Source organism: Nannobrachium achirus (genome assembly GCF_963921795.1).
Source record: "Nannobrachium achirus genome assembly, chromosome: 21".
Lineage (NCBI taxonomy): Eukaryota > Metazoa > Chordata > Actinopteri > Myctophiformes > Myctophidae > Nannobrachium > Nannobrachium achirus.
In genome coordinates this window covers 41,073,662-41,094,546 of record NC_137828.1, presented here as the reverse complement: position 1 = coordinate 41,094,546, position 20,885 = coordinate 41,073,662, and the positions used below count along the sequence as shown (strand labels likewise).

Here is a 20,885-nt window from a genome sequence, read left to right as displayed (position 1 = left end):
ATATTTGAGAACTTCATTCTGCATAATGAGTACTTTCTACTTTAAGTACATTTTTATACCAATACTTTTGTACTTTTACTCAAGTACGTAACATTGCAGTATTGATACTTTTACATATTTACAAAATGTGAGTACTTTTTCCAACACTGCCGGCCTGGCGGAGATATGCGTTCAGCAGCTCAGACGCCAAAGAACATAGAGTTAGATACTTTGTGTACTTTTCAGTTTTTGCCCCCTAGTGGCGAAAGAAAATTACCTCTGGGAACTCAGATTGGATACTTTGAGGATATCAGTCCAGTAGATGGCGCTAATGTAATGATTATGGATGCCAACGGCCACACAACTCCACGACCATGACGAACAACAGAGCGTCGTCATGTGACTACGTCAGTCCAAAGTTGCTCTTCCGGGTGTGACATTTTTCTAGATGGTGTTTGGTCTGACAGTGCTAAGTAGCTACATTAATAGTTTGTTCCTATAGTCAAATAGCTTTAATAAAGAAATGAATCGTATTTTCGGTCGAGGGACACCAAAGGGTCCGCCGCCCAACCTCACAGACTGCATAGGAAGCGTAAGTTGATCCTTCTAAACGTCCACATGAAGACTGTCATGAACAAAGTAAACAAAGAGCTCTTTCTGCCTTGGCATTGTTTCTGGGTCTTGATAGAGAGAGCTAGCTTACTGACGCCAAGAAACAGAAACCAAACCAAACAAGAATTACATGATTATTCATGGTTCATTTAGTATTTTAATTGATATGTCATGGCCAGATTGTTACTATTAGGCCAGAGTTCTTATGCAAAAGGACGACGTTAGCTGTGCTTGCTGGATACTATTTCTTCCTGAAGTCTTGTTTGGTTACGTAATTGACGTAACAAGAGATGACTGTGTGTCAAATATAAAAAGTGTTTGTCAATTTGTCTGCTATAGGGCATGATTCAGCAGCATTATATCGTTGTTGTTGTTTTAAAGAGATGAACTAAAGTAGGAATTTTAGCTTTTTATGTGGCATAGATTTGACTGGGATGATGGTAACATTGGTCAATAACCAGTTTTGCAGGTTTGAAGGGAGGAACTTTAGTAGCTTGAACCTTGACAAATTATCAGCACATTTCTCATGGCTGTGACTCATCCCTGGTGGTTTACTGGTTAGGATTTGTTGCTCACATTGTTCTGTATGGTATTTTTATTTATTTTTAAGAGGTGTAGGGTTATTTATTATTTAATTATTAAGCAGCAGTTGTGGTTGATTCTACAGATGCCTTCCAAATCAGTATTTTATGTCAAGGACATAAAATATATGTATACCCCCCCAGAAGAGAAGATTTGTGTTGCACTACTGTTATATACGTATTGTTTGGTAATTTTGGGGCACATTATGTTGATACCAAAGACCTAATTTATGTAACAAATACATAATGTATATCTTATTCTGTTTTAAGGTGGACTCTCGAGCAGAGTCCATTGACAAGAAGATTGCCAGACTAGATGCTGAACTGATGAAGTACAAAGATCAGATGAAGAAGATGAGAGAAGGGCCTTCAAAGGTGAGCTTTCATCATGTTCCGTTACTATGCTGACATTGACATACTGCATTAAGAACATTAGTTACACAACACCAAATCTGTCTTTAAATGTGGTGCCGTGTATTCAATTTGTTTTTGTTTTCTTTTAGAACATGGTCAAGCAGAAGGCAATGCGAGTTCTGAAGCAGAAGAGAGCGTAAGTTGTTCACTTGGTGCAGAACAGTTTATTTATATTTATTATTGCGACTGTAGGTCGCAGTTTACTATCAGAACCGTCACAGCTTGTCCGTAGACGTCCGTCCGAACGTGTACACGCGGCGCACTGCAACGCGCTGTGAGCTTGAAGCTCTGATATTTTCAATGCGCGTAACCATCGTACGACGAATTAATATAGACTGATCTAATGCGCACAGCGCAGCATGAAGTAGGAGCAGCGGCGAGCTGCGCTGTCGTCTCGCGTCAGACTCGCAGAACATGATAGGCCTACAATTTTAAAATTATGATAGGTTTTAATGGTTGTAGCCTTACTACTTTAGCCAAATAATTAAGTGAATAATAGGATTAAATGATAAAATAGCCTAAGAGGCATTTTCCCAGCCGGCCACGGTGGCCGGTGGACTTTATAATTACCGGCCAATTAAACATTTAACCGGTCAATGGCCGGTAAACACCGGCTAACGGAAACTCTGGCTCCGACGTCACTGTGATGTCAGGGGAACCACTCTAACAGAATGGGTTTGCTGCTCTGACATCACACTCGGACTTCACTGTGATATCACACTAACAGAATCCCTTTTATGCCCATACATGGAGATCCCTGATGTCATCAATATTAAGCCCGTATCTAACAAGACTTCATATGGGAATGCCCATATATGGAGGCCACATATCACACTAACAGAATCCATATATGGCCAAGACAGCCCATATCTGTGTGGCAGGTTCTACAGACAGGGATCTCCATGTATGGGCATAAAAGGGACTCGGAAAAACTATACATTAACCCTCTAAGCAGTGAATGTCCCTCCAAACCTGGAAACGTGTATCTACAAGCTCACAAGGTTTCATCATCACAGCCTGTGATTTGTTATTTTTGCAATTGTGGGGTGGAAAATTGTTAACATTAGGGGGAAATATGATTTAAGAATAAACCTCACTGTATATGGATCTCGTCTCCATCCCAGGTATGAGGGCCAGAGAGATAACCTCATGCAGCAGTCTTTCAACATGGAACAACAAAACTACACAATCCAGACTCTCAAAGACACTAAAACCACAGTAAGGGATATGATGTGACATTCTGCTACTACAGTATGAATACCTTGTCTGGGATGCTTGCAAAACGTTTCTTAACTTAAGTGTGCCTTCTTTTAGGTGGAAGCCATGAAGATTGGTGCCAAAGAAATGAAGAAAGCCTACAAGAACGTGAAGATTGACCAGATCGAGGTATTAAGCTGGTTGCACACTGCTGCGCTTTTTCGTTGCGAAATGCGTATTTCAGGCCAAGGAGAGAGCGATAGAGAGCAAGGGACCCAGTGGTCCAAAAATAAATACGAAACGGTGGCAGTGTGCAAACGTGATTGACATAACGTGAGGTTGATTTCTTTATTTATGTGCTCCGAAATAAGTGGTTCTTTTTTGTTGGAATATTCAGGATCTTCAGGACCAGCTGGAGGATATGATGGAAGATGCAAACGAGGTACAGGAGGCGATGAGCAGAAGCTACGGCACGCCTGAGATCGATGAAGATGACCTGGAAGCTGGTCAGTGTCCAACTGTGGTTTTCAAACCTTTTCATGTCAAGAACTCTCCAATTGGCTGAGGACCGCTCATCTGAAAATAGTTTGTACCAGGGACCCCATACAAGATTTACAGTATATTAAGATGTTTAAATATTCAAAATCTTTTACATTTCTTTCAAGATTTCTCAACGCGTCGCATCGTATTGTGCTGCGCTTTTAACCTAAATAGCCGAAGTATATAGGATAAGTGGAAGTGGTTAAACCGAGTTTGATGCAATAACAACACATTTCGCTAGTGCTCCATTCCCCATGGTTTTCAGTTGAAATGAAAATGATACAATTTAGCTGAAGGGCAAGGATAATGCCATTCCAATTTTGAATATCTTCTAATGGTTCCAGCATATTCAAACTAATTATGGCTCTTTATAAGGGCATTTTAAAATACATGTGACCGCAATGGAAGCAAGTCCCCAGGACTTTTTTGTTTTAGCCTTAATGCCTCATTGTACCTTGTGATGTTTACATTTCTGACTAAAGTATTCAATCAATCAAAAATATTAGTAAGTAAATTGAAATGTGATAGTTTCAGAAGTGAACTCAGTAGATTTTTGTCCACAGAGCTTGATGCCTTGGGAGATGAGCTGCTGCTGGATGAGGACAGCTCCTACCTGGATGAGGCCTCAACAGCTCCTTCCATCCCAGAGGGCTTGCCCAGTGACAAGGCCACCAATAGGGTAAGACTTAGGTTTTGCCAGAATTTGCCCCAAGACCATGATAATAGTACCTGGATAACACACATCAGAGTAACTGACTCACCTCTTAGCTCACCATCTTAGCTCATATCACTTGCTCTAGCCTTGACTACCTTGCAGGCTTATGCAAAAGGCTAAAATATCATTTAGATAGCATGTTATGTAGACAGATGCCAGGTTATTTGTAGATCTGGCATCCCATAGTCGTATAGTGTGTGTAGTCTCAATGTACATATTTATATTTATTTTTAAAATATTCTGCTTAGACTGATGGTGCGTTCTTGGTTTACCTATGGGTACCCTGGGTACCCACACACACAAATACGAAATACCTACCCTCCCCACACACCAAAATACCTATGAGAGTGGAATCCGCATTCCGCCAATGCATTTCAATGAGAATGGAGCGTTTTTTGCAGATATACTCTACTGGCATGAAACCGCTCCATTCTCATTGAAATGCATTGGCGGAATGCGGATTCCACTCTGTATTTTGGTGTGTGGGCACCCTGATCCTAGATTACGATTTCTATGCATTTGATGTATTACCTTGTTTTCTGTAAATCGCTCTGGATTAAGAATGTCTGGTTAAATGCCTAAATTGTAAATGATATGCATTGCTAGTAGTAGTAAAAAAAATAAAAAATAGTTCATTTTCCCAAAGTCAATGAACTATGATCATTTTAGTAGAGTTATTTTTTAAGATGTTTTGGGGCTTTTATGCCTTTATTGATAAGACAGTAGACTGACAGGAAACGGGGAGTGTATTTTACAGTTCTTATTCTGAAGGTTGGTTTGGTGTAATTGTTCTTTGTATTTTTTCAGGATGGCGTTCTGGTGGATGAATTCGGCCTGCCACAGATTCCTGCAACTTAGGAATTACAGCAATGCTGATGTTTTACTGCAACCTAAGAGTTACAGCCAGTGGCAACACTGCTGTTTTATATGTATCATAGGCTTTTTTTGTATTTATGCAACAGACACTCCCCCAGCGTCAGGTGTTGACAGCATTGAAAATGTCCTATAAGCAAGCTTCAGGTTAGTTAATGGTAAAGCATGCCATGGATCACACTCCATAGTATATATAATGGTTAAGGAATAGTCTTTTATATGAATAAATGCCTTTCCTCTCTCGAGGTGATTCTTGGAATTTGGAGTGACAACTAACAACTTTCTACTGCAGCATGTTGTTTCCCAGCACAATAAATTATATTTTCTGAAAATGAACCTTATCTTTTTTTGTTAAACTTCATGTAAAAGAAAAGTCAAAAAATATATATAAAATCATTTATTACACAGTAATGTTTACAAAATGTGTATTCAAACTTCATCACAATCCCTGGATAATTGGCTGAAACAATAAATACTGTGTCGATTACAAAGTACAGGGTTGCAAAAGAAATCTCTACAGAAATAAGTGCTGTAACATTCTCATCACGTTTTTCGTTTTGTCACCAGTTCAGCCTGTAACTGTGTGGAAAGATCTTTTTATGCAGATATTCTACGATGTCCGTCTTGCTTTGTAGTTTCTCAAATTCATAGAAAGGTATCTAAAAGAAAAATGCACAAAAATAATTTGAATGTCAGTCAGGAATGTATGCTGCCAGCCAGAAAAATATACAAAACTGTCAGACACCTAAGGGCAAAATGGGTTAGGGTTAGAGTAGGGTTACAGTATAAGAGGGGGTGAGCGCTGAGCAGATCTTAAAAGTGCAACTTAACACACTTTGTTTGAGTTTGTAGATGATGTATAGAGCCACTTAACACCAGGAATTGATTCTGGTCGAGTTCTCATTTAAAAAGTCTCAGATCTCCGTTTCCATCGTATATCACGGTGAGTAGTCCTAGCCTCTAGGTTGAAAATGTCTGAAAAAATGATGTGATAACGCGGCTGTACTCGCCTCTGGTGGAGCAATAAGTGCATTCATTTAAAGGGCTCCCAGGCGAGCTATTAACTAGGCACTCCATTTTTAAACGGTCAGCAGCAGAGGCTCTGAATCAGAAGCAAATAGCTGACGGTAAACAGGCAGGTCTGGTTTGCCACTGCTAGTTCTCTACACTTAATTATTGCAACACATTTTGCTTTTGCCCACCCATTTGTCATGTAACTGGAGGGGTCTGGGTCTCTTTAAATGAGTGCACTCAATTTAAGTGAAAGGCTCAATGGGGTGGTTAGTTCCATTTAAAGTGAGGAAGGTGCCAAAGTGTTCCAACAAATGTGAGCAGCTCAGGGAGACAATATGCTTCCGAAAGGAGGGTGAAACCTGACAAATGAGTGCATATTGGTCATTAGCATTGATGAAACCATACAGCACATTGTGACGAAGGCATGGTATGCATGCCTGCATGGTATTGTATTTGATGTATGTAACATGTTGGAAACTATGAAGTGACATTTCCAGTTCATGTAAGAGGTAATGGGTCTGATTACTCAGTGATTGAATTAAGCCACACAACTTTACTAATAGAGGGCCATGGACATGGTACAGGGGGGAGGGGGAACAAACAAACCGGTGTACCAGAAATGACAGGTGAAGAGAGAGATCTCCCAAGCACCAGTGTTACGATTTTAGTTTAAGTTTAAACTAAAGCGTAAACTGCAGCCGAAAGTTAAGAGCTGTCGAGCCCAGCAAAAAACGGGATTGAAGGACTGTCGCTATACACACGTACGCAGTGGTGAATATTAGCTCTTATGAATGAACCAGCAAGGATTCTGACAGAGTGGAATCAATGCTTAAGATAAGTGTATTTGATTTGCCATTTGATTTGTCAATTAATCATTTGTGGTTTGAAAATAAATGAATTCAGCTAAAAAACATGCCGATCCTGTTATTCTTCCATTAGTTAATGGTTATCCTTTCAAAGATAAAGGCAGATTGTTATTACATTATCTTGGGCATTGTGTGACCATCAAAATATATCACAATGTAGCTTTAAATAAAATGGAGAATGACTTAAGCTATACAAATGCAGGGAAGGGGACTCTGGAGCCTCTCACCTGAATAACTTCATATCCCAGAAGTCTTAGATGTCGTTGTTTGATGGCCTCTTTTCCCAGCAGCTGCCTTGTGTTGGTAGTGAACCTCATTTGTCCATCAATGCAAAGTGCTATCCTGCAATGACCCAAATGATTAAAGGTGTTAAAACCATAGATATATAAACGCAGATACTCTTTCATTGGACCTCAGCTGCTGCTGTTCATATTTTTGAGTGGAAGCCTTGCCTCCTGCTGCATGTATGCCCCATGTATGTCTAGAAGTACAGTCTCTCATAGCTAGACATTGTAGACAACTATTCCACAATCTCCGAATGCTATATAGTCTGGAACTACACCTCCTGAAATCCGACTAGGAAGCTGGCATTTCCATTCCCGAAAATATATTTTAAAATATTTTGTATTTCCATTTCTAATAAGCAGCAAGCCATATATGCTTAGATTATTTTGATTTATATTAGGATAAATTTGCGCTACTGTAAAGACGAAACAGAAGTGGCAAGAAGGCTTCACATCCGAGTTATGCTTACTCAAGATAAGAGCTTCCAGCACAAAAAGAATCACCCCAACTATTTTCACAGCTATATATTAATAACCCAATCAACTAACAATCATTCACACCTCTTGTAGACCTCTTCGGTGTAACTGGCAGGCTGAACATATCCTTCTTCATCAAGCTTTATTTCCACATCTGAAACAAACATAACAAAAAAGAAGTTAGGCTTAAGTAACTAAAAGGGGAAGTTACATTTTAGTAGGTTTTGACTGATTGATTGATTGAATACTATAGTTTGCAAAAGGTACATTGCAATACAAGGTCTGCTAAGAGGATTTTAAACCCAAGAAAGCCTATTCCCTATGCCTATGGCTTGAAGTTTAACCTCTTAAAGCAGTACTATGTAACTTTTTTTAATTAATACATTTTACATTTACATGTTGTCCAATCTGTATGGTAGAGTATGTTAATACAATATAACTCAAACAGGGTGGTTGTATTTTGTCTCCCTGCTCTTCTATTGAGACATTTTAGATTGCATCAAAGCAAAAGGTCATGTCTCACCTAGACACAGGATCTGACACATTTTGACCTGACAAAATTAAATTTATACCTTAAGCAAGCAGGCAGTGTGACGCATTGTGAGCTTGTAGATCTGTTATTTTATGGCAAATATTCCACCCCAGGATAAAGGACGTTGGGGATATTTTGATTTTCGTGATCATATTGTAAATCGCTATTTCTTTGGTCACAATAGTCGAGACATGAAATGTTCATATCGTCTCATCCCTAGTTTGTTACCTAGTGTGTAGCAGTACGGAGTGAGTACTTTAGATGCAAAGTATGATCGGCCCCCTAGCAGGTTCACCAGTCCATTCTTCACACGGTGGTACAAATGTACGTCCACTGGAGTCTCCAGCGAGCGCCCGAGCAGGAGGAAAGACTTGACCCGGTACTTAGGAAGGAGTCTGGGACCCTGCAGGGAATTGGATGTCACAGGAGTACATCGGCTTCATGTTTCACCACTGACCATCTCAGATTTCACAAGTTAACGTTCGGTTTGGGTTGATGTATCCGATGTGAAAAGGTATTTACATTTTGTGTTTTATTAAATTACAAATCCTTTCACAGTATATTGAAATGTGTAATGCTGGAGAATAACTTCAAGACGTGATATAATTTGCTATAATTTATTATTTTCTTATGATATTACTTACTTTATAGAAGGGACACTCCAGTTTCACAGTCATGTAAAGTTGAGTCAGCTGAGCCAGGTTGATGCGGTCAATTCCTGTACCCTGTTCTAGAAGCAAAAGACAGAGAAAGAGACAAACATTTTAGACTTTGGTTTTTTGTTATCCAGCTTCAGAATCACACATTTATTATCAAATCACAGGTTTACAGGGGAACAGTGTGTGAGATTTGTGCAAGCTCCATCATTGTTTTAGTAATTTTCCTGTTTTAGTACATTCACAATCTAGGTCTTGTGCAAACAGAACGATTAACATTAAAATGTTTGGTGTTTAGGCAAATAGGCATTACATTATAGTAGGTTAAGTCTAGGTATGGGGTTTGATTACGGTCAGTTTAAGGATCTGGGTAACCTTGCGTCACCAGGCTTTCTTGGGGGAAAGCCTGGTGTTCGTTTACAACGGGCCGTTGATCCGTTCTAGGCGGAAACCACTAGCAGAATAAGCGGCGTTGCTTTGTTTTGTTTCCCCCCGTTTGTTTCCCCAATCCCTATTAAAATGCTCGAGTAGCCTAGTGTAGTCTTGCCAGTCGCGACGAGTTGGACTAAAAGATGCATATACCAAACGAATTTTCCAAAAGCAAAACTACGCCGCATCAAGGGGTTTATTAGGTAGGCCCTAAAAGTATGTCCTTGAGTGCAGGGGGATATTTTGGGATAAAACTGAATCGGGTTTGATAGTTCCGGCCAAAGTGTAGACCGTCTAGGTAGGACTACAACATGATGTAAAGTGGTTTCCGCTCCCGACCGGATCAAACCCCGAAAAGTGAAGGGACCCTAGGCTAGGATCTGGGAGGGGCCTCAACTCTCAAATTCTTAGCTTGAGTCACAACCTAACTAAATAATAATAATAATAATATTTTGATTTAATTCATTTGAAATACAATACAAAACCACAGGTTTACAGCAGTTCGAGGAGAACACAATAAAGTCCTAAGACTTATTTCCATTGCGGTCCTCTCACAAGCAACAGTTCATAAGTAAAAGAAAATAAAACATTACAATACAAAAACATAACAGTAACATATACAGTACATACATAATAATGATAAAAAGGCATTTGTTAACAAACTTTACCTTGCAGCTGTTGAAGGAAGTAACTGCTGAAAACCTTGGAAACAAAGTTGACCGGGAATCTCTCCACCAGGATGCAGGCATGGAGCAGATTGAGGAGCGTTTTGGGCTGGAAGTGAGAGAAGCGCGTGTGCAGGTTGGCCTCGACCTTCCCGAACACCTGGCCAGCGTTGGGGGGTAGGTAGCCCAGCTTTCCAAACGGTATGATCTGCCTGGCCAGCTGCGTGGTGGTGTAGTCGTCCGCCCGATACACAAAGCTCTCGGCCACAGCGTCAAACACAGGCACAGACAGGATATTCCTCTGCCCAAAGTACTGCATCACCTTGGTGACCGTCTCAGCATGGGAAGTGAACGCTATCTTTGGTACGTGCCTCTCCATAGCTGCTACAAAGTAATAGTCACTATGACCAAAGTGCATCAGCGCCCCGAGCACTACCGCCAGCTCCTCGTCGCTGAAGTGGGGCACGTGTCTCACGGCCTGCTTGCACAGGTTAATCACCAAGGGCATGGCCTGAGACTGGTCCAGGACCACCAGAGCGTCGAGCAGCCCGCTCACGGCAGCGGGGTCCATGCTGGAGGCGACCAGCATGGCATGGGCGTTCATGGCATTGAGGAGGTTCTGATAGTGTCCGCATTCGCCCAGCCCACCCTGCAGCATCCTGTAGACCGCGACGAGGTTGGCCAGGCTCCACTCCGCGGGCTTCCGCTTCTGCACCTGCTCCATCAGCTGCTCCAGCATGCCGCAGCCGGGGCCCTCCAGAGCCAGCATGGCCTGCCCCAGAGTGCACAGCTGCCCCACGCTCATCTGCCCCCTGTCCAGTCTCTCCTGGCTCTCGGACACCAGCCGCACCATCAGGGTGCTCCAGGGATCCAGGTAGAGACGCGTGCACGCCAACAGGGCCGACACCAGCCCCTCGTCCGTCAGACGCCCAGAGTCCTGCTCCAGCTGGAAGCACAGGGTCCTGATGGTGTCCTGCTCCAGCACCGCGGGGTTCTTCAGAGAGCGGCTGTCCTGCTCCAGGTCAGCCACCCTGTGCAGCGCCGCCGCGCCCATGGTGTCGGACATGATCTCTACCGTGCGCATCAGCCTGAGAATCTGTCGGGAGGAGGAGCAGTTACCCAGTCGTTCCCGGAACGCCAGCTCTTCGGCGTCCGTCGGCCGATGGAGCAGGGTCAAACTCAACCGGAGGGCAGGGTCCCTGTGGAGTCTGGCGGAACCGGTGGTGAGGAAGGACGTTTCCCTGGCGATGGTGGACACTCCCATGTTGTTCCCACAGTTCTGCTGGAGCTTGAAGCGGATGTGTCTCTGAATGCAGCATCCACCTGAGGTCCAAAGGCATGGTGGTGCAATGCACTTCTGTCCAAAGCCTCTGGCACTCGGGTGTCCTGAAAGGCACCTCAGTCCAAAGGTGCGATAGCTGTGAGCAGCACCAGCCTGCCTGAGCAGCTGAAGTCTCTGGGTCAACTTTAAAGCCATGGTTCGGATCCAGAGCTCAGCAAAGTACCCACCAGCAGACCTAAACATAAAGAAAAACTAAACAAAAAATATACTGTAGTACACTCAAAACAATCTAGACCAGGGGTCATCAATATGTCCGTCCGTGGCAAAGTCTAGTCTTTTGTTTTTACACACCTTGTCCTTTATATACCTTATTTGGACAAAAATGTCCACCAGAAGATGACCCCTGATCTAGACAGGTGTGCAAATAACTTCCCAAAGCATGTCTTTCAATCCTCAAATATAATTTTAATTATGTGTAAGACTAGAGAGTAGAGACAGAGGGTCCCAACTCGAGTAGAGTAGCTCTTTTATGTAAGTGAACTGACAGGGTGTTACCAATGCCAAGTGCCAACACTCATGTATTTTAGTTAAGCATACAACAGAACACATATAGCACATTTGTATAAGTAGAACACTGAATGAAACGATTTAGTAACTCATGCTGCTTTATCTTTTTGCCCTTGCTTAAAACGTAGAGTTGGCTTTCCAGCAGCTGGCTAACAAGTAATTGCTGTAGTACTAAAACAAGCTGCCTCTAGATTCCACAAAACGTTACAAAGAGTAGCTACTGTCACTGACTGAACTGTCTGCTAAAATGGATAAAATAACAATAGTCATACCCGGTCTTCTCTAGGATTGACGGTCATGATAAGAGATGCCACCATCTTTGATTACAAAATCAACGTGGTTCCGTAATGTTGAATAATGGCCTATGATTGGTTTGTGTAAAGCCAAGCTGCGCCAATCGCTGGGCCGCGAACAGGAAAGGTGTATCCTTGACTAACCTCGCTCTCCAATCCTCGATCGCTAGATGGCGACATATCTCCTGTAAAGGCTACTTACCGGTAACAATTCCCTGCTTGTACAGCATCATCTTCATATTATTAACTGCATTTTTCAACCTCAGTGTTGTCATCCTCATGACGTCATGAGTTATGTTACTTTCCCTCCAAAATACAAAGAACAGACAGATTGTTCCAGTTTAAATATCATGAATCATCAATAGGAAACTAGTGGTTTCATATTTGCATTGTGAATTTGTGATCATAGAACTTACACAAATACACGTTCCATTTTTAAATTCCACAATTTTCCAGATATATAGTCCAGTGACTTGGCGTTTATATAGGCCTACTGTATAGGTCAGCACAGTTTAACAAAAATAAGTAACAGAAACGGTCCTACCTATACTCATTATTTCTTCTAATACATAGAAAACATATCTATTATTGTTCTCCCCATGAATGTAATCTCTTTTCATAAATAAGAACGGAGAAATGAGCCAATAAAAACATGAATAGCCTATGTCATTCACATATGAATAGCTATTAAATTAGTTTAATGTAGTTTACTTTTTTTTCATCACTGCATAACTCTGTTTAGACAATATTTTGTTATAATTATGTAGTTACAGTATTTGTGATTTCCTATATATATGCAATTCAGAGATATTGCAACATTTTCTTAAAACTAATTTGGTAGGTGTGTGGATTTGGTTGAGTTATGTCAATAGTCTTTTATGTCAAAACTCTTTTTGCTATACAATTTGTTCTAATTTTCATACTTATCCAGACCTGTAAATGACTAGGCCTACAATCTAATTCCATACTTGTGTAGGAACTGTAACTGTAGACTGTAAAATAAATAGATCGAGATCTGTTAACAGTCAGCTAGTCATGCGTAACAATACTCAAAATGATGTGAAGTTGTCATCCTGTAAAAAGACTACTCCCAACAGTACAGGAATGTTGTGGATAACAGTTATGGACGGCGTTGATAAACTGTAGAAACATTCATTCATATTCACTCTTGATAACTATAGCTAACATACAGTACATTCAATATACACATTGTTGGTAGACTGTTCAAGTTATAATTTATTGATAGTATGTTCAATTTACCAACAGTATATAGCCTACCAACAATGTATGCAGTATACTGTATGTATATTCACCATTGATATTGTGAGGGGTATAGAGAAAAAATACACTCTGACTCAAGACATATTCCTGATATTCTAGTGCTAGATCATATCATTTCGGCTTTTTCTTCTTCTCACTTTTACCATTTCAACCTCACCGTCACCGAAATTTTGCAGGGAATATCTGGGCAGGAATCATGGAGTGTGTATCGTCATCTTAGCCAGAAGTACCAACTTCAAATAGTTTTTACTTTATAAAACTCATTCAGTTGCACCTGCACATGTCTGTTCTGTTACATTTACCAAAATCTAATTTATTTCATCTGAGGTTTTGTCAGTATTCAGTAATCCCTTTTTAGACAATTTACCTACCACAGCTAACTTTTCTCCCTAGACAAAGATTACGTGCAGTTGCTCACTTGTTCAAGTCTGGACGTGCTGAGTATAATGGGTAATGGAGGAGAAGGAATTTGCAAAGACATGATTATATAACTAGAGGGGATGACGATACCATCAGCCTTGTCAGCTCCATAAAACCAAATGAAACGATGATGTAATTTATGGTCATTCAGCAGAACAAATGAGATTTGCAAAGTACAACTTTATATAGGGCTTTTATTTTTTCCAAAAAGTTTATATTATAAAATGTAAAAACTCAGCTAAACACAGATCATTTGAATGGCAAAATGCTTTCGTCCCTCAGAGTTGTGCCTCCACTGTTTACATCTTTGCATGACATAACAGTAGACTGATAAGCAAACTAACAACCCTTAGGAATTTCTCCATTACAGATGTGCAAACCAGGCAATGCTGGAATTTCACTACAGATATGGTTGATCTAAGTTACTGTATTTGGCTGGCTTTATAATTGGGTTTACATAGAGTTGAGAGAAATGCAGAAAAATGATCTGGGTAAAGGGCGGGGTAGAAAGGGTGGAAACAACTACAGTATGTCTGGTATGGCTTTTTTAATCGTCCTTGTCCTTGGCACCATGCTTTAGGATGCGTGTGAACTCCACATAGTTGAAGTTGCTCTTCTTGTCGATGGGGGCCTCCCTGAACAGCTCGTCCACGTCTTCGTCTGTAAACCGGTCGCCCATTGTTGTGAGCAGCTCCCTGAGGTAATCCTCCTGGATGGCACCTGAGGCAGAAGACAGTCCAACAAAAGATAAAAATGTCAAGAATGCCCTAGTCATAAAGCTATTACAAAGAACTGGTTGCAGAAAAACTGTCCTATGGGCATATTTGTCAATACTGTGAAACAGTTACATCTTCTAGTGCAGATGACCTATTCTGATGGGGAAAAGGTTTGACTATTTACATAACAAATCAGTTCTCTTGTAACCATTGATTGGTTGCATCCTTTTAGCTGTACCTCAAATCCTGTAAACATTCATTTCCGTTATCTGTAAACATTCATTTACGTTATTGCTATATTGAATGTCCCATGTTGTTTGTTCTTTGTTTTCTATGGTTTTATGTCTTGCCATTTCTTGGACATTTTTTAAATAGTTTAAAAGGTATCATTTTGTTATATAAAAAAGTACAGCCAGTCCATAACACCTATTCACTGTGAATCAGGTTTGTGTAAAAACTGAATATTTGCCTTGTTGGTCTCATGACTGAGCTGTTCCCTACCCAAATATTTAAGACAAATGACTGCATAAGATCATGTGATGGAAGGCCTTTGAAAACTATTATTAACAAGTGATTAATAAACAACATACAAATATATTTTCTAGAATTCATATTGCTCAACCAGAACATTGCAAACAGACATCATAGTTGGACTACAGAAGAAGAAAAAACGTACCTGTTCCCTCTTCATCAAAACAAGCGAATGCATTTCTAATCACATCCTCAGGGTCTGTGCCATTGAGTTTCTCTCCGAACATGGTGAGGAACATGGTGAAGTTGATGGGCCCAGGAGCTTCGGTCATCATGGCCTCCAGGTAATCTTCAGTTGGATTTTTCCCTGTGTAAAATAAGGACAGTGTGAACACTGCAATGAATCAAACTCCTTGAGGAAAGTCTGATTACACATACAAATAACAATGATAACAGGTAGCATAAATATTATAGCAATAGCCAACTAGGAGCCATGGAGGATTTGTTTTAAACCAAACACACTACAAGCAAGGAGGATCTGATCTTAACAAACCCCTTTTATAATAATAGATCCTATAAGTGTTACAACACCTAACCACTTAACGTAATTGTACATTTTGCCCAATTATAAAATTGGAACACCAGAAAGAGGTTTAAGATGTACAAAAGAAAACACGTTACTCAGGAACCCAATTAAAGTTACTCTTCATAATATGAAAACACCAATGCTGCCCATCAGGCATTTTGATGATTGATTCATGACTTAATCAAACAAAACCAAAAAAGCCAATTAACCGTGGGTAATTTCCGAGTTTCAGAGATGTTGTGTATATAAGCTAGTGCCGGCCGATTTTTTGTGCCTTGCCATTTGGTTCCAAAATAGCCGCTGTTGATAATATATTTTCGCCCTTCCCCAAAACAAACACCCACTCACCCAGTGAGGCAAGCATGTCATGAAGGTCTTCTTTGTCAACAAAGCCGTCCCGGTTCTGATCAATCATATTGAAGGCCTCCTTGAACTCCTGGATCTGAGACTGGTCAAACATAGCGAAGACATTGGAGGTGGCACGCTGAGGGCGCTTCTTTGTGGTCTTTCCCTTAGCCCTTTTGCTAGACATGTTGATGGTTTTTTTGTACCTGGATGAGTAAATAACACAAACAAATCATGTATCAACTTGGTGCATCCGGGTTTGTCCAGCATCTACACACAAACACAATCGGCCTGTGACTGAAAAATGGTCATCCTATGGGCTGGGGTGGCAATTGTCAGCAGGCGGGAGGAGTAGGACAAAGACTACATCCTCCCGGTGGGTGCTCTTCACATAGGATACAACAGCATTGACATAAGTGGGGAGGAATCAATTGGCATAACAAAAAGAAAAAAGGGGTAAAATTAAAAGGCCAAAACAAAAATGCAAAAAAATATCCAAAGACAATACATTTTCTGCAATAACATACTACATTTTGTGTAGTGTCCCACTAAAATGTTTTATAAATGTCAATCCGGTTTGTTTGCAAAACTAAGAATAGGTAGAATTTTGAGGGGATGTTTGTCCTCCTGTGTATGAGTTCTGGAACAGTATTCCACATAGTAATGGTTCAGGCACAGTCTGTTTTTAAATTATCATGTCTTAAAATTCTCCAATCAACCACTGATGGCTGTCTACTTACTACTACATGGAATAATATTGCCATCTTGAGTCTTTTATGCAGATTTATATTGTAGTCCTTTTTTGTGCTATAATATTGCCGTTTTTATTCTGCCATTTTGTACCCTGTTTTTTATTGTCCAGTTATTTTATTGTAGAAGGGCAAGGAATATGAGCTTATATAAAGTGAAGTGTGCATAAGACCATAAGCGTGTGGATATTGGATAACCAAAATAAGTCATGACTTCATGTTAGATAGTATCATCCTTGGCCTTGATGAAGAGCCTCTCATCCTCCCCCATTCAGGCCTGGCCTAATAAAGTCAATACGACATAAGAATCTGAAGAGACAGAGGAAACGAGGACGCAAGTCAACATTAGAGTATGTGCATCCAGCCAAAATAAGGTTGGGTCAGTCATGCACATGTCTGTGGTTAAGGCGGGGGAGTCCAACTCTGTGAGGCTGCGATTCCCTTGTGTGGTGTCCTTCATTCACTGTGCTATAAATGGAAGTGTACTAGCTCTCTCTAGTTGGGTCAATTCGTCTCTTATGAGGCTGGGAAGGAGAATTACTGATGTGAGGACAAATGCCCTTATCAGGCTACTGGGTCTGGTACCCATCCTTGTTCCCTTCCCTAGCTGACAGCAGAGGCTTGCTGGCTGGCTCAGTGCTCACTGCTGTAGAGATGGTCCGACTCCTAAAATCGAGTTGACATTCAAGCGCGAACAGATGTCTTCACCATTTGGTTAACACTTTAATCTGGGAACCCCCAGGGGTCCTTGAGGGAGTTCCAGTGGATCCCCAGCTAAATGATAGTTAGGAACCAAATGGACCCTTATTGGTATGCAACTCAGAGTGTACAAATGGAACCAAATGGACCCGTTCACTCTTCAAGTTAAATCAACATTGATTTTACGATAAGAATTTAGGTCTAAAATAGAAATGACAATCAATGGGGTCTGTAGCCTAATGCATGTAAAACTGGAGGTCCTTGAAATTAAAATGATTGAGAATCACTGCTAGAGCCATACAAATCTTCTCTTATGGGGGTCCCTGGCATATCTATTCAAATGGGGGTCCGTGGGTTAATAAGTGTCAATTTTGAGGTCCTTGACATGAAAGTTTGAGAACCACTGGGTTAGTGGGTTCACACACACACACACACACACACACACACACACACACACACACACACACACACACACACACACACACACACACACACACACACACACACACACACACACACACACCAAATAACTGACTTTATGGTCAGTCTACTTACTCTAAAGGTAAGCTTGATTCATTTGACGTTACCCGTTTTGCAAACAGGGAGTAAAAGCACTACTGTAGTGTGGTATCCGTATCCCTCAAACAAAACGTTATGATTAAAAGTAAAACAGCATACAGTAAAATCCAGCATAAGAAATGCAGGTCTAGGCAATAAGGTCAGGATAAATATAATGTTAAAAAAAGAAAAGAAAAAGAAGCCTTCTTTAACTCGATGTTGGGTGATGGGAGGCCAGGATCAGACTAGACTGCGTAGTCAGTTAGCTTCCAATTTATTGAGTCAATCTCCTACTTAGGATGTATCCTTGAAGCTAATCTTTCCAGCGAAAAGATGACTTCAAAAGTAATACAAAAAATCAACCAACGAACTCGTTTCCTACAGAGGATCGCCCCAATGGTCAACTTCAACACACTGAAGACCATAGCTGGTGCAATAATCCAGCCCCTCTTTGACTATGGAGTCCACGTATGGTATCGTGACGCCCCACAAGCCCTAAAAACTAAACTCCAAACAGCCCAAAATAAACTAATTAGGGTCCTGCTTAACCTTCCCAATCAGACTCACCTCACCGCTACTCACCAGTTAAGAGTGGGGTGGCTCAGAGTAGATGACAGAGTACAGCAACTTGCAATGGGCCTGGTGTACAAGATACACTACACCACTATGATACCCAAGTACCTGTCAAAATACTTTAAAAACGTTAAGGATGTCCATAATTACAACACCAGAGGCAGTGCCACAGATCACGTTCAACCCAGAGTCAACTCAAAGAAAGGGTCGAACTCGTTCTTCTGCTACACCACAAAAATGTGGAATGCCTTACCGAAGGCCATAAAGGAGTGTGGATCACTAGCATCCTTTAAAATTGCCCTAAAAAACCACTTACAGGCAGCAGCCGTTCACAACTGGTAAAAACCTAGCCCAACCCTACCCTCCCTGCCCCTTCCTTGTATATACTGTACATACTGACTGTTTAGACTTACTGTTACCTGCCCCTTCCTTGTATATATTGTATATACTGTACTTACTGATTGTATAGACCTACTGTTTTCTTTTTTTCTTTACATATCTACTGCATAGTACTGTGTTCTATTTGTCTGTCATTCAATGTTATATGAGATACTTTAATGGTTTCCTGTTGAAATAAGCTTAGTCTTTTCATGGATCTCCTTTTAGTAGACCTTGTACCAGTGAACTGTACCGTCATGAATCTGTACATTTTCCTATGCAAACTTCTAATAAAGCCTTCAATCAATCAATCAATCAATCAGCCTCGAGTCTTGACTCGATTCCGAGTCCGTAAAATTCGCCTTTACTCAGTTACACACGAATAATTCATAATTATAAAATGGCCGGCTAGACCTAAAAAATAGTATTAGAACTAGACGTTTTGCCAACATTTTAAATCGTCTCCAATTAGCAGGGCTGGCTAACCCGTTAGCAGTGATAAACGCGTTTTAAGAATTGTCAACAGTACTTTAATGTTTTTTTGGGGTTTCAAAACACATGCGTGTTCGAGTGACTCTAACGCACAAGACAATGTAACTATGAAAACACAAGATACCATATTATTAGTCATAAATGTTCTTCTTACCTGACAAGACGTAAAATAAAAAAACACAGACAGCTGTTGTGCCCCGATGCTACTGTTCTGAACCACCGCCCTTGACTTCCTGATTATACTGTTGGTTCCGGCCAGCAAATCCAGAACAGACCAACTGACTCAAAGATAGGGGTGTCACGGAATACATAAACTACTGTTAACTGTGAAATAACACTTTATACATCTATGTAGGTTACGTATGGGATTTCTTTATGAGTTTGATTCGTCTTTTTTCAAGAAAATGTTGGAATGCGTGGTGTTATTTGATTATGGGAATTATATTGCAAGGCCATCTCCCCTACTGAGGGGAAATGTAGTTTTCACAAAGCACTCCCTTTTGCCTGCGTCCACATTCATGGATATATGCCCTTTTAAGGGCAGAAGAGGAATGTTTCTGGTGTTGTGTTGACTTGAGTAATCAATCATCAACCTTACCTGGACATTACCATACAGATACCATTGAGCTGTATCATACCCCCATAGATACATAGCCGTGTGTTTAATTAATTTCATCAAAGAAAAATGCCAAAGTCACAATTATAGGACTGGATTTCATTGTAGAATATTCAAATATTATATTTATTGTCTTATGTATTATTTATTATCTGTGAGGATTTTACATAATTGTAATATTCTATAATTGTTCATCACGACAATGGCCGTACAATGATAATAATGTTGACTGTATGGATAATTATAGATACTGAGAGTGTGAGCGAGCATGATATCTAGGTCCCCATGCAGTTCCCCATCTGGGTCAATGAACAGTTGGTACCCTATCATCACTAGAGAAGAGGCTTAGCACTGGGGCTTTACGGGAAAAGCAGGGGAGACAGACGTGGCTTCAATGACTAACGTCATTGGTTAAAATGAGCCACATCAATAGTCTGGTCTCTAGTGACTAGTCACTATGTTACACTAACACTGGGAGATTACAATGCTGGGAGTTGCAAAACAGTGTAGATAAGCAACAGGACAATCTTTGTAATCATAATCCCTTTACATTTATTCAAACTAGGCCTATTCATTCTAGCCTTGCTTAAATTTGCACCTCTCTTGAGCCCAAATATTAAAACACGAAAGACTCTGGGAGGTGCTCTTATTGGGCCCCTCGTTGATTACGGAATCCTCATTTGGTATCGCGATGGCCCAATTGCCTTAAAGTTAAAGCTCCAAACAGCCCAGAACAAACTGATTAGGGTCATGCTTGGTCTTCCTCCTCGGGCCCACCTCACCGTTTATCACTAGGCCTACATAAGCGTGGGGTGGCTTACAGTAGCTGACAAAGTACAGCAGCTTGCAATGGGCCTAGTGTACAAGATACACTACACCTCCAAGATACGCATGTACCTGACAAAATACTTCCTAAAGGTAAAGGATGTCCACGATCACAACACCAGAGGCAGCTCCACTAATCATGTTCAACGTAGATTTAACACTAAACAAGGCTCTAATTCATTCGCCAGCTATACCACCAA

At 40.8% G+C, this 20,885-nt stretch overlaps 3 protein-coding genes across 3 annotated transcripts; 1 reads left to right on the top strand and 2 right to left on the bottom strand.

Moving 5' to 3' along the window:
- The first annotated feature begins 418 nt into the window (after nt 1–418).
- On the top strand, nt 419–5,222 carry chmp5b (charged multivesicular body protein 5b). The gene is made up of 8 exons (XM_080751937.1): nt 419–571; nt 1,443–1,547; nt 1,676–1,722; nt 2,711–2,804; nt 2,901–2,972; nt 3,181–3,289; nt 3,887–4,002; nt 4,846–5,222. The coding sequence occupies exons 1-8, from the start codon at nt 503–505 to the stop codon at nt 4,894–4,896; spliced, it is 663 nt and encodes a 220-aa protein (XP_080608063.1). The 5' UTR covers nt 419–502; the 3' UTR covers nt 4,897–5,222.
- Nucleotides 5,223–5,396: 174 nt separating this feature from the next.
- fastkd3 (FAST kinase domains 3) lies at nt 5,397–11,311 on the bottom strand (the record flags this gene model as incomplete). The annotated part of the gene is made up of 6 exons (XM_080751776.1): nt 5,397–5,570; nt 7,019–7,133; nt 7,637–7,706; nt 8,313–8,487; nt 8,729–8,814; nt 9,838–11,311. 6 exons carry the CDS (start codon nt 11,309–11,311, stop codon nt 5,472–5,474), a joined length of 2,019 nt encoding a protein of 672 aa, XP_080607902.1. The 3' UTR covers nt 5,397–5,471.
- Nucleotides 11,312–13,854: 2,543 nt separating this feature from the next.
- On the bottom strand, nt 13,855–19,461 carry myl12.1 (myosin, light chain 12-1). The gene is made up of 4 exons (XM_080751865.1): nt 19,399–19,461; nt 15,799–16,001; nt 15,070–15,231; nt 13,855–14,397 (listed from the first exon to the last, which is right to left on the bottom strand). The coding sequence occupies exons 2-4, from the start codon at nt 15,980–15,982 to the stop codon at nt 14,225–14,227; spliced, it is 519 nt and encodes a 172-aa protein (XP_080607991.1). The 5' UTR covers nt 15,983–16,001; nt 19,399–19,461; the 3' UTR covers nt 13,855–14,224.
- Between the last annotated feature and the right edge of the window lie 1,424 nt (nt 19,462–20,885).

What these genes read in the sequence shown, in the direction of transcription:
- chmp5b (XM_080751937.1), top strand. Translation starts at nt 503, where the DNA reads ATGAATCGTATTTTCGGTCGAGGGACACCAAAGGGTCCGCCGCCCAAC. An exon ending in TCACAGACTGCATAGGAAGC is followed by an intron (nt 572 to 1,442) that starts GTAAGTTGATCC and finishes TTCTGTTTTAAG; the next exon opens with GTGGACTCTCGAGCAGAGTC. An exon ending in GTGACAAGGCCACCAATAGG is followed by an intron (nt 4,003 to 4,845) that starts GTAAGACTTAGG and finishes GTATTTTTTCAG; the next exon opens with GATGGCGTTCTGGTGGATGA.
- myl12.1 (XM_080751865.1), bottom strand. Translation starts at nt 15,982, where the DNA reads ATGTCTAGCAAAAGGGCTAAGGGAAAGACCACAAAGAAGCGCCCTCAG. An exon ending in TGACATGCTTGCCTCACTGG is followed by an intron (nt 15,232 to 15,798) that starts GTGAGTGGGTGT and finishes TATTTTACACAG; the next exon opens with GGAAAAATCCAACTGAAGAT. An exon ending in TTTTGATGAAGAGGGAACAG is followed by an intron (nt 14,398 to 15,069) that starts GTACGTTTTTTC and finishes CTTCTGCCTCAG; the next exon opens with GTGCCATCCAGGAGGATTAC.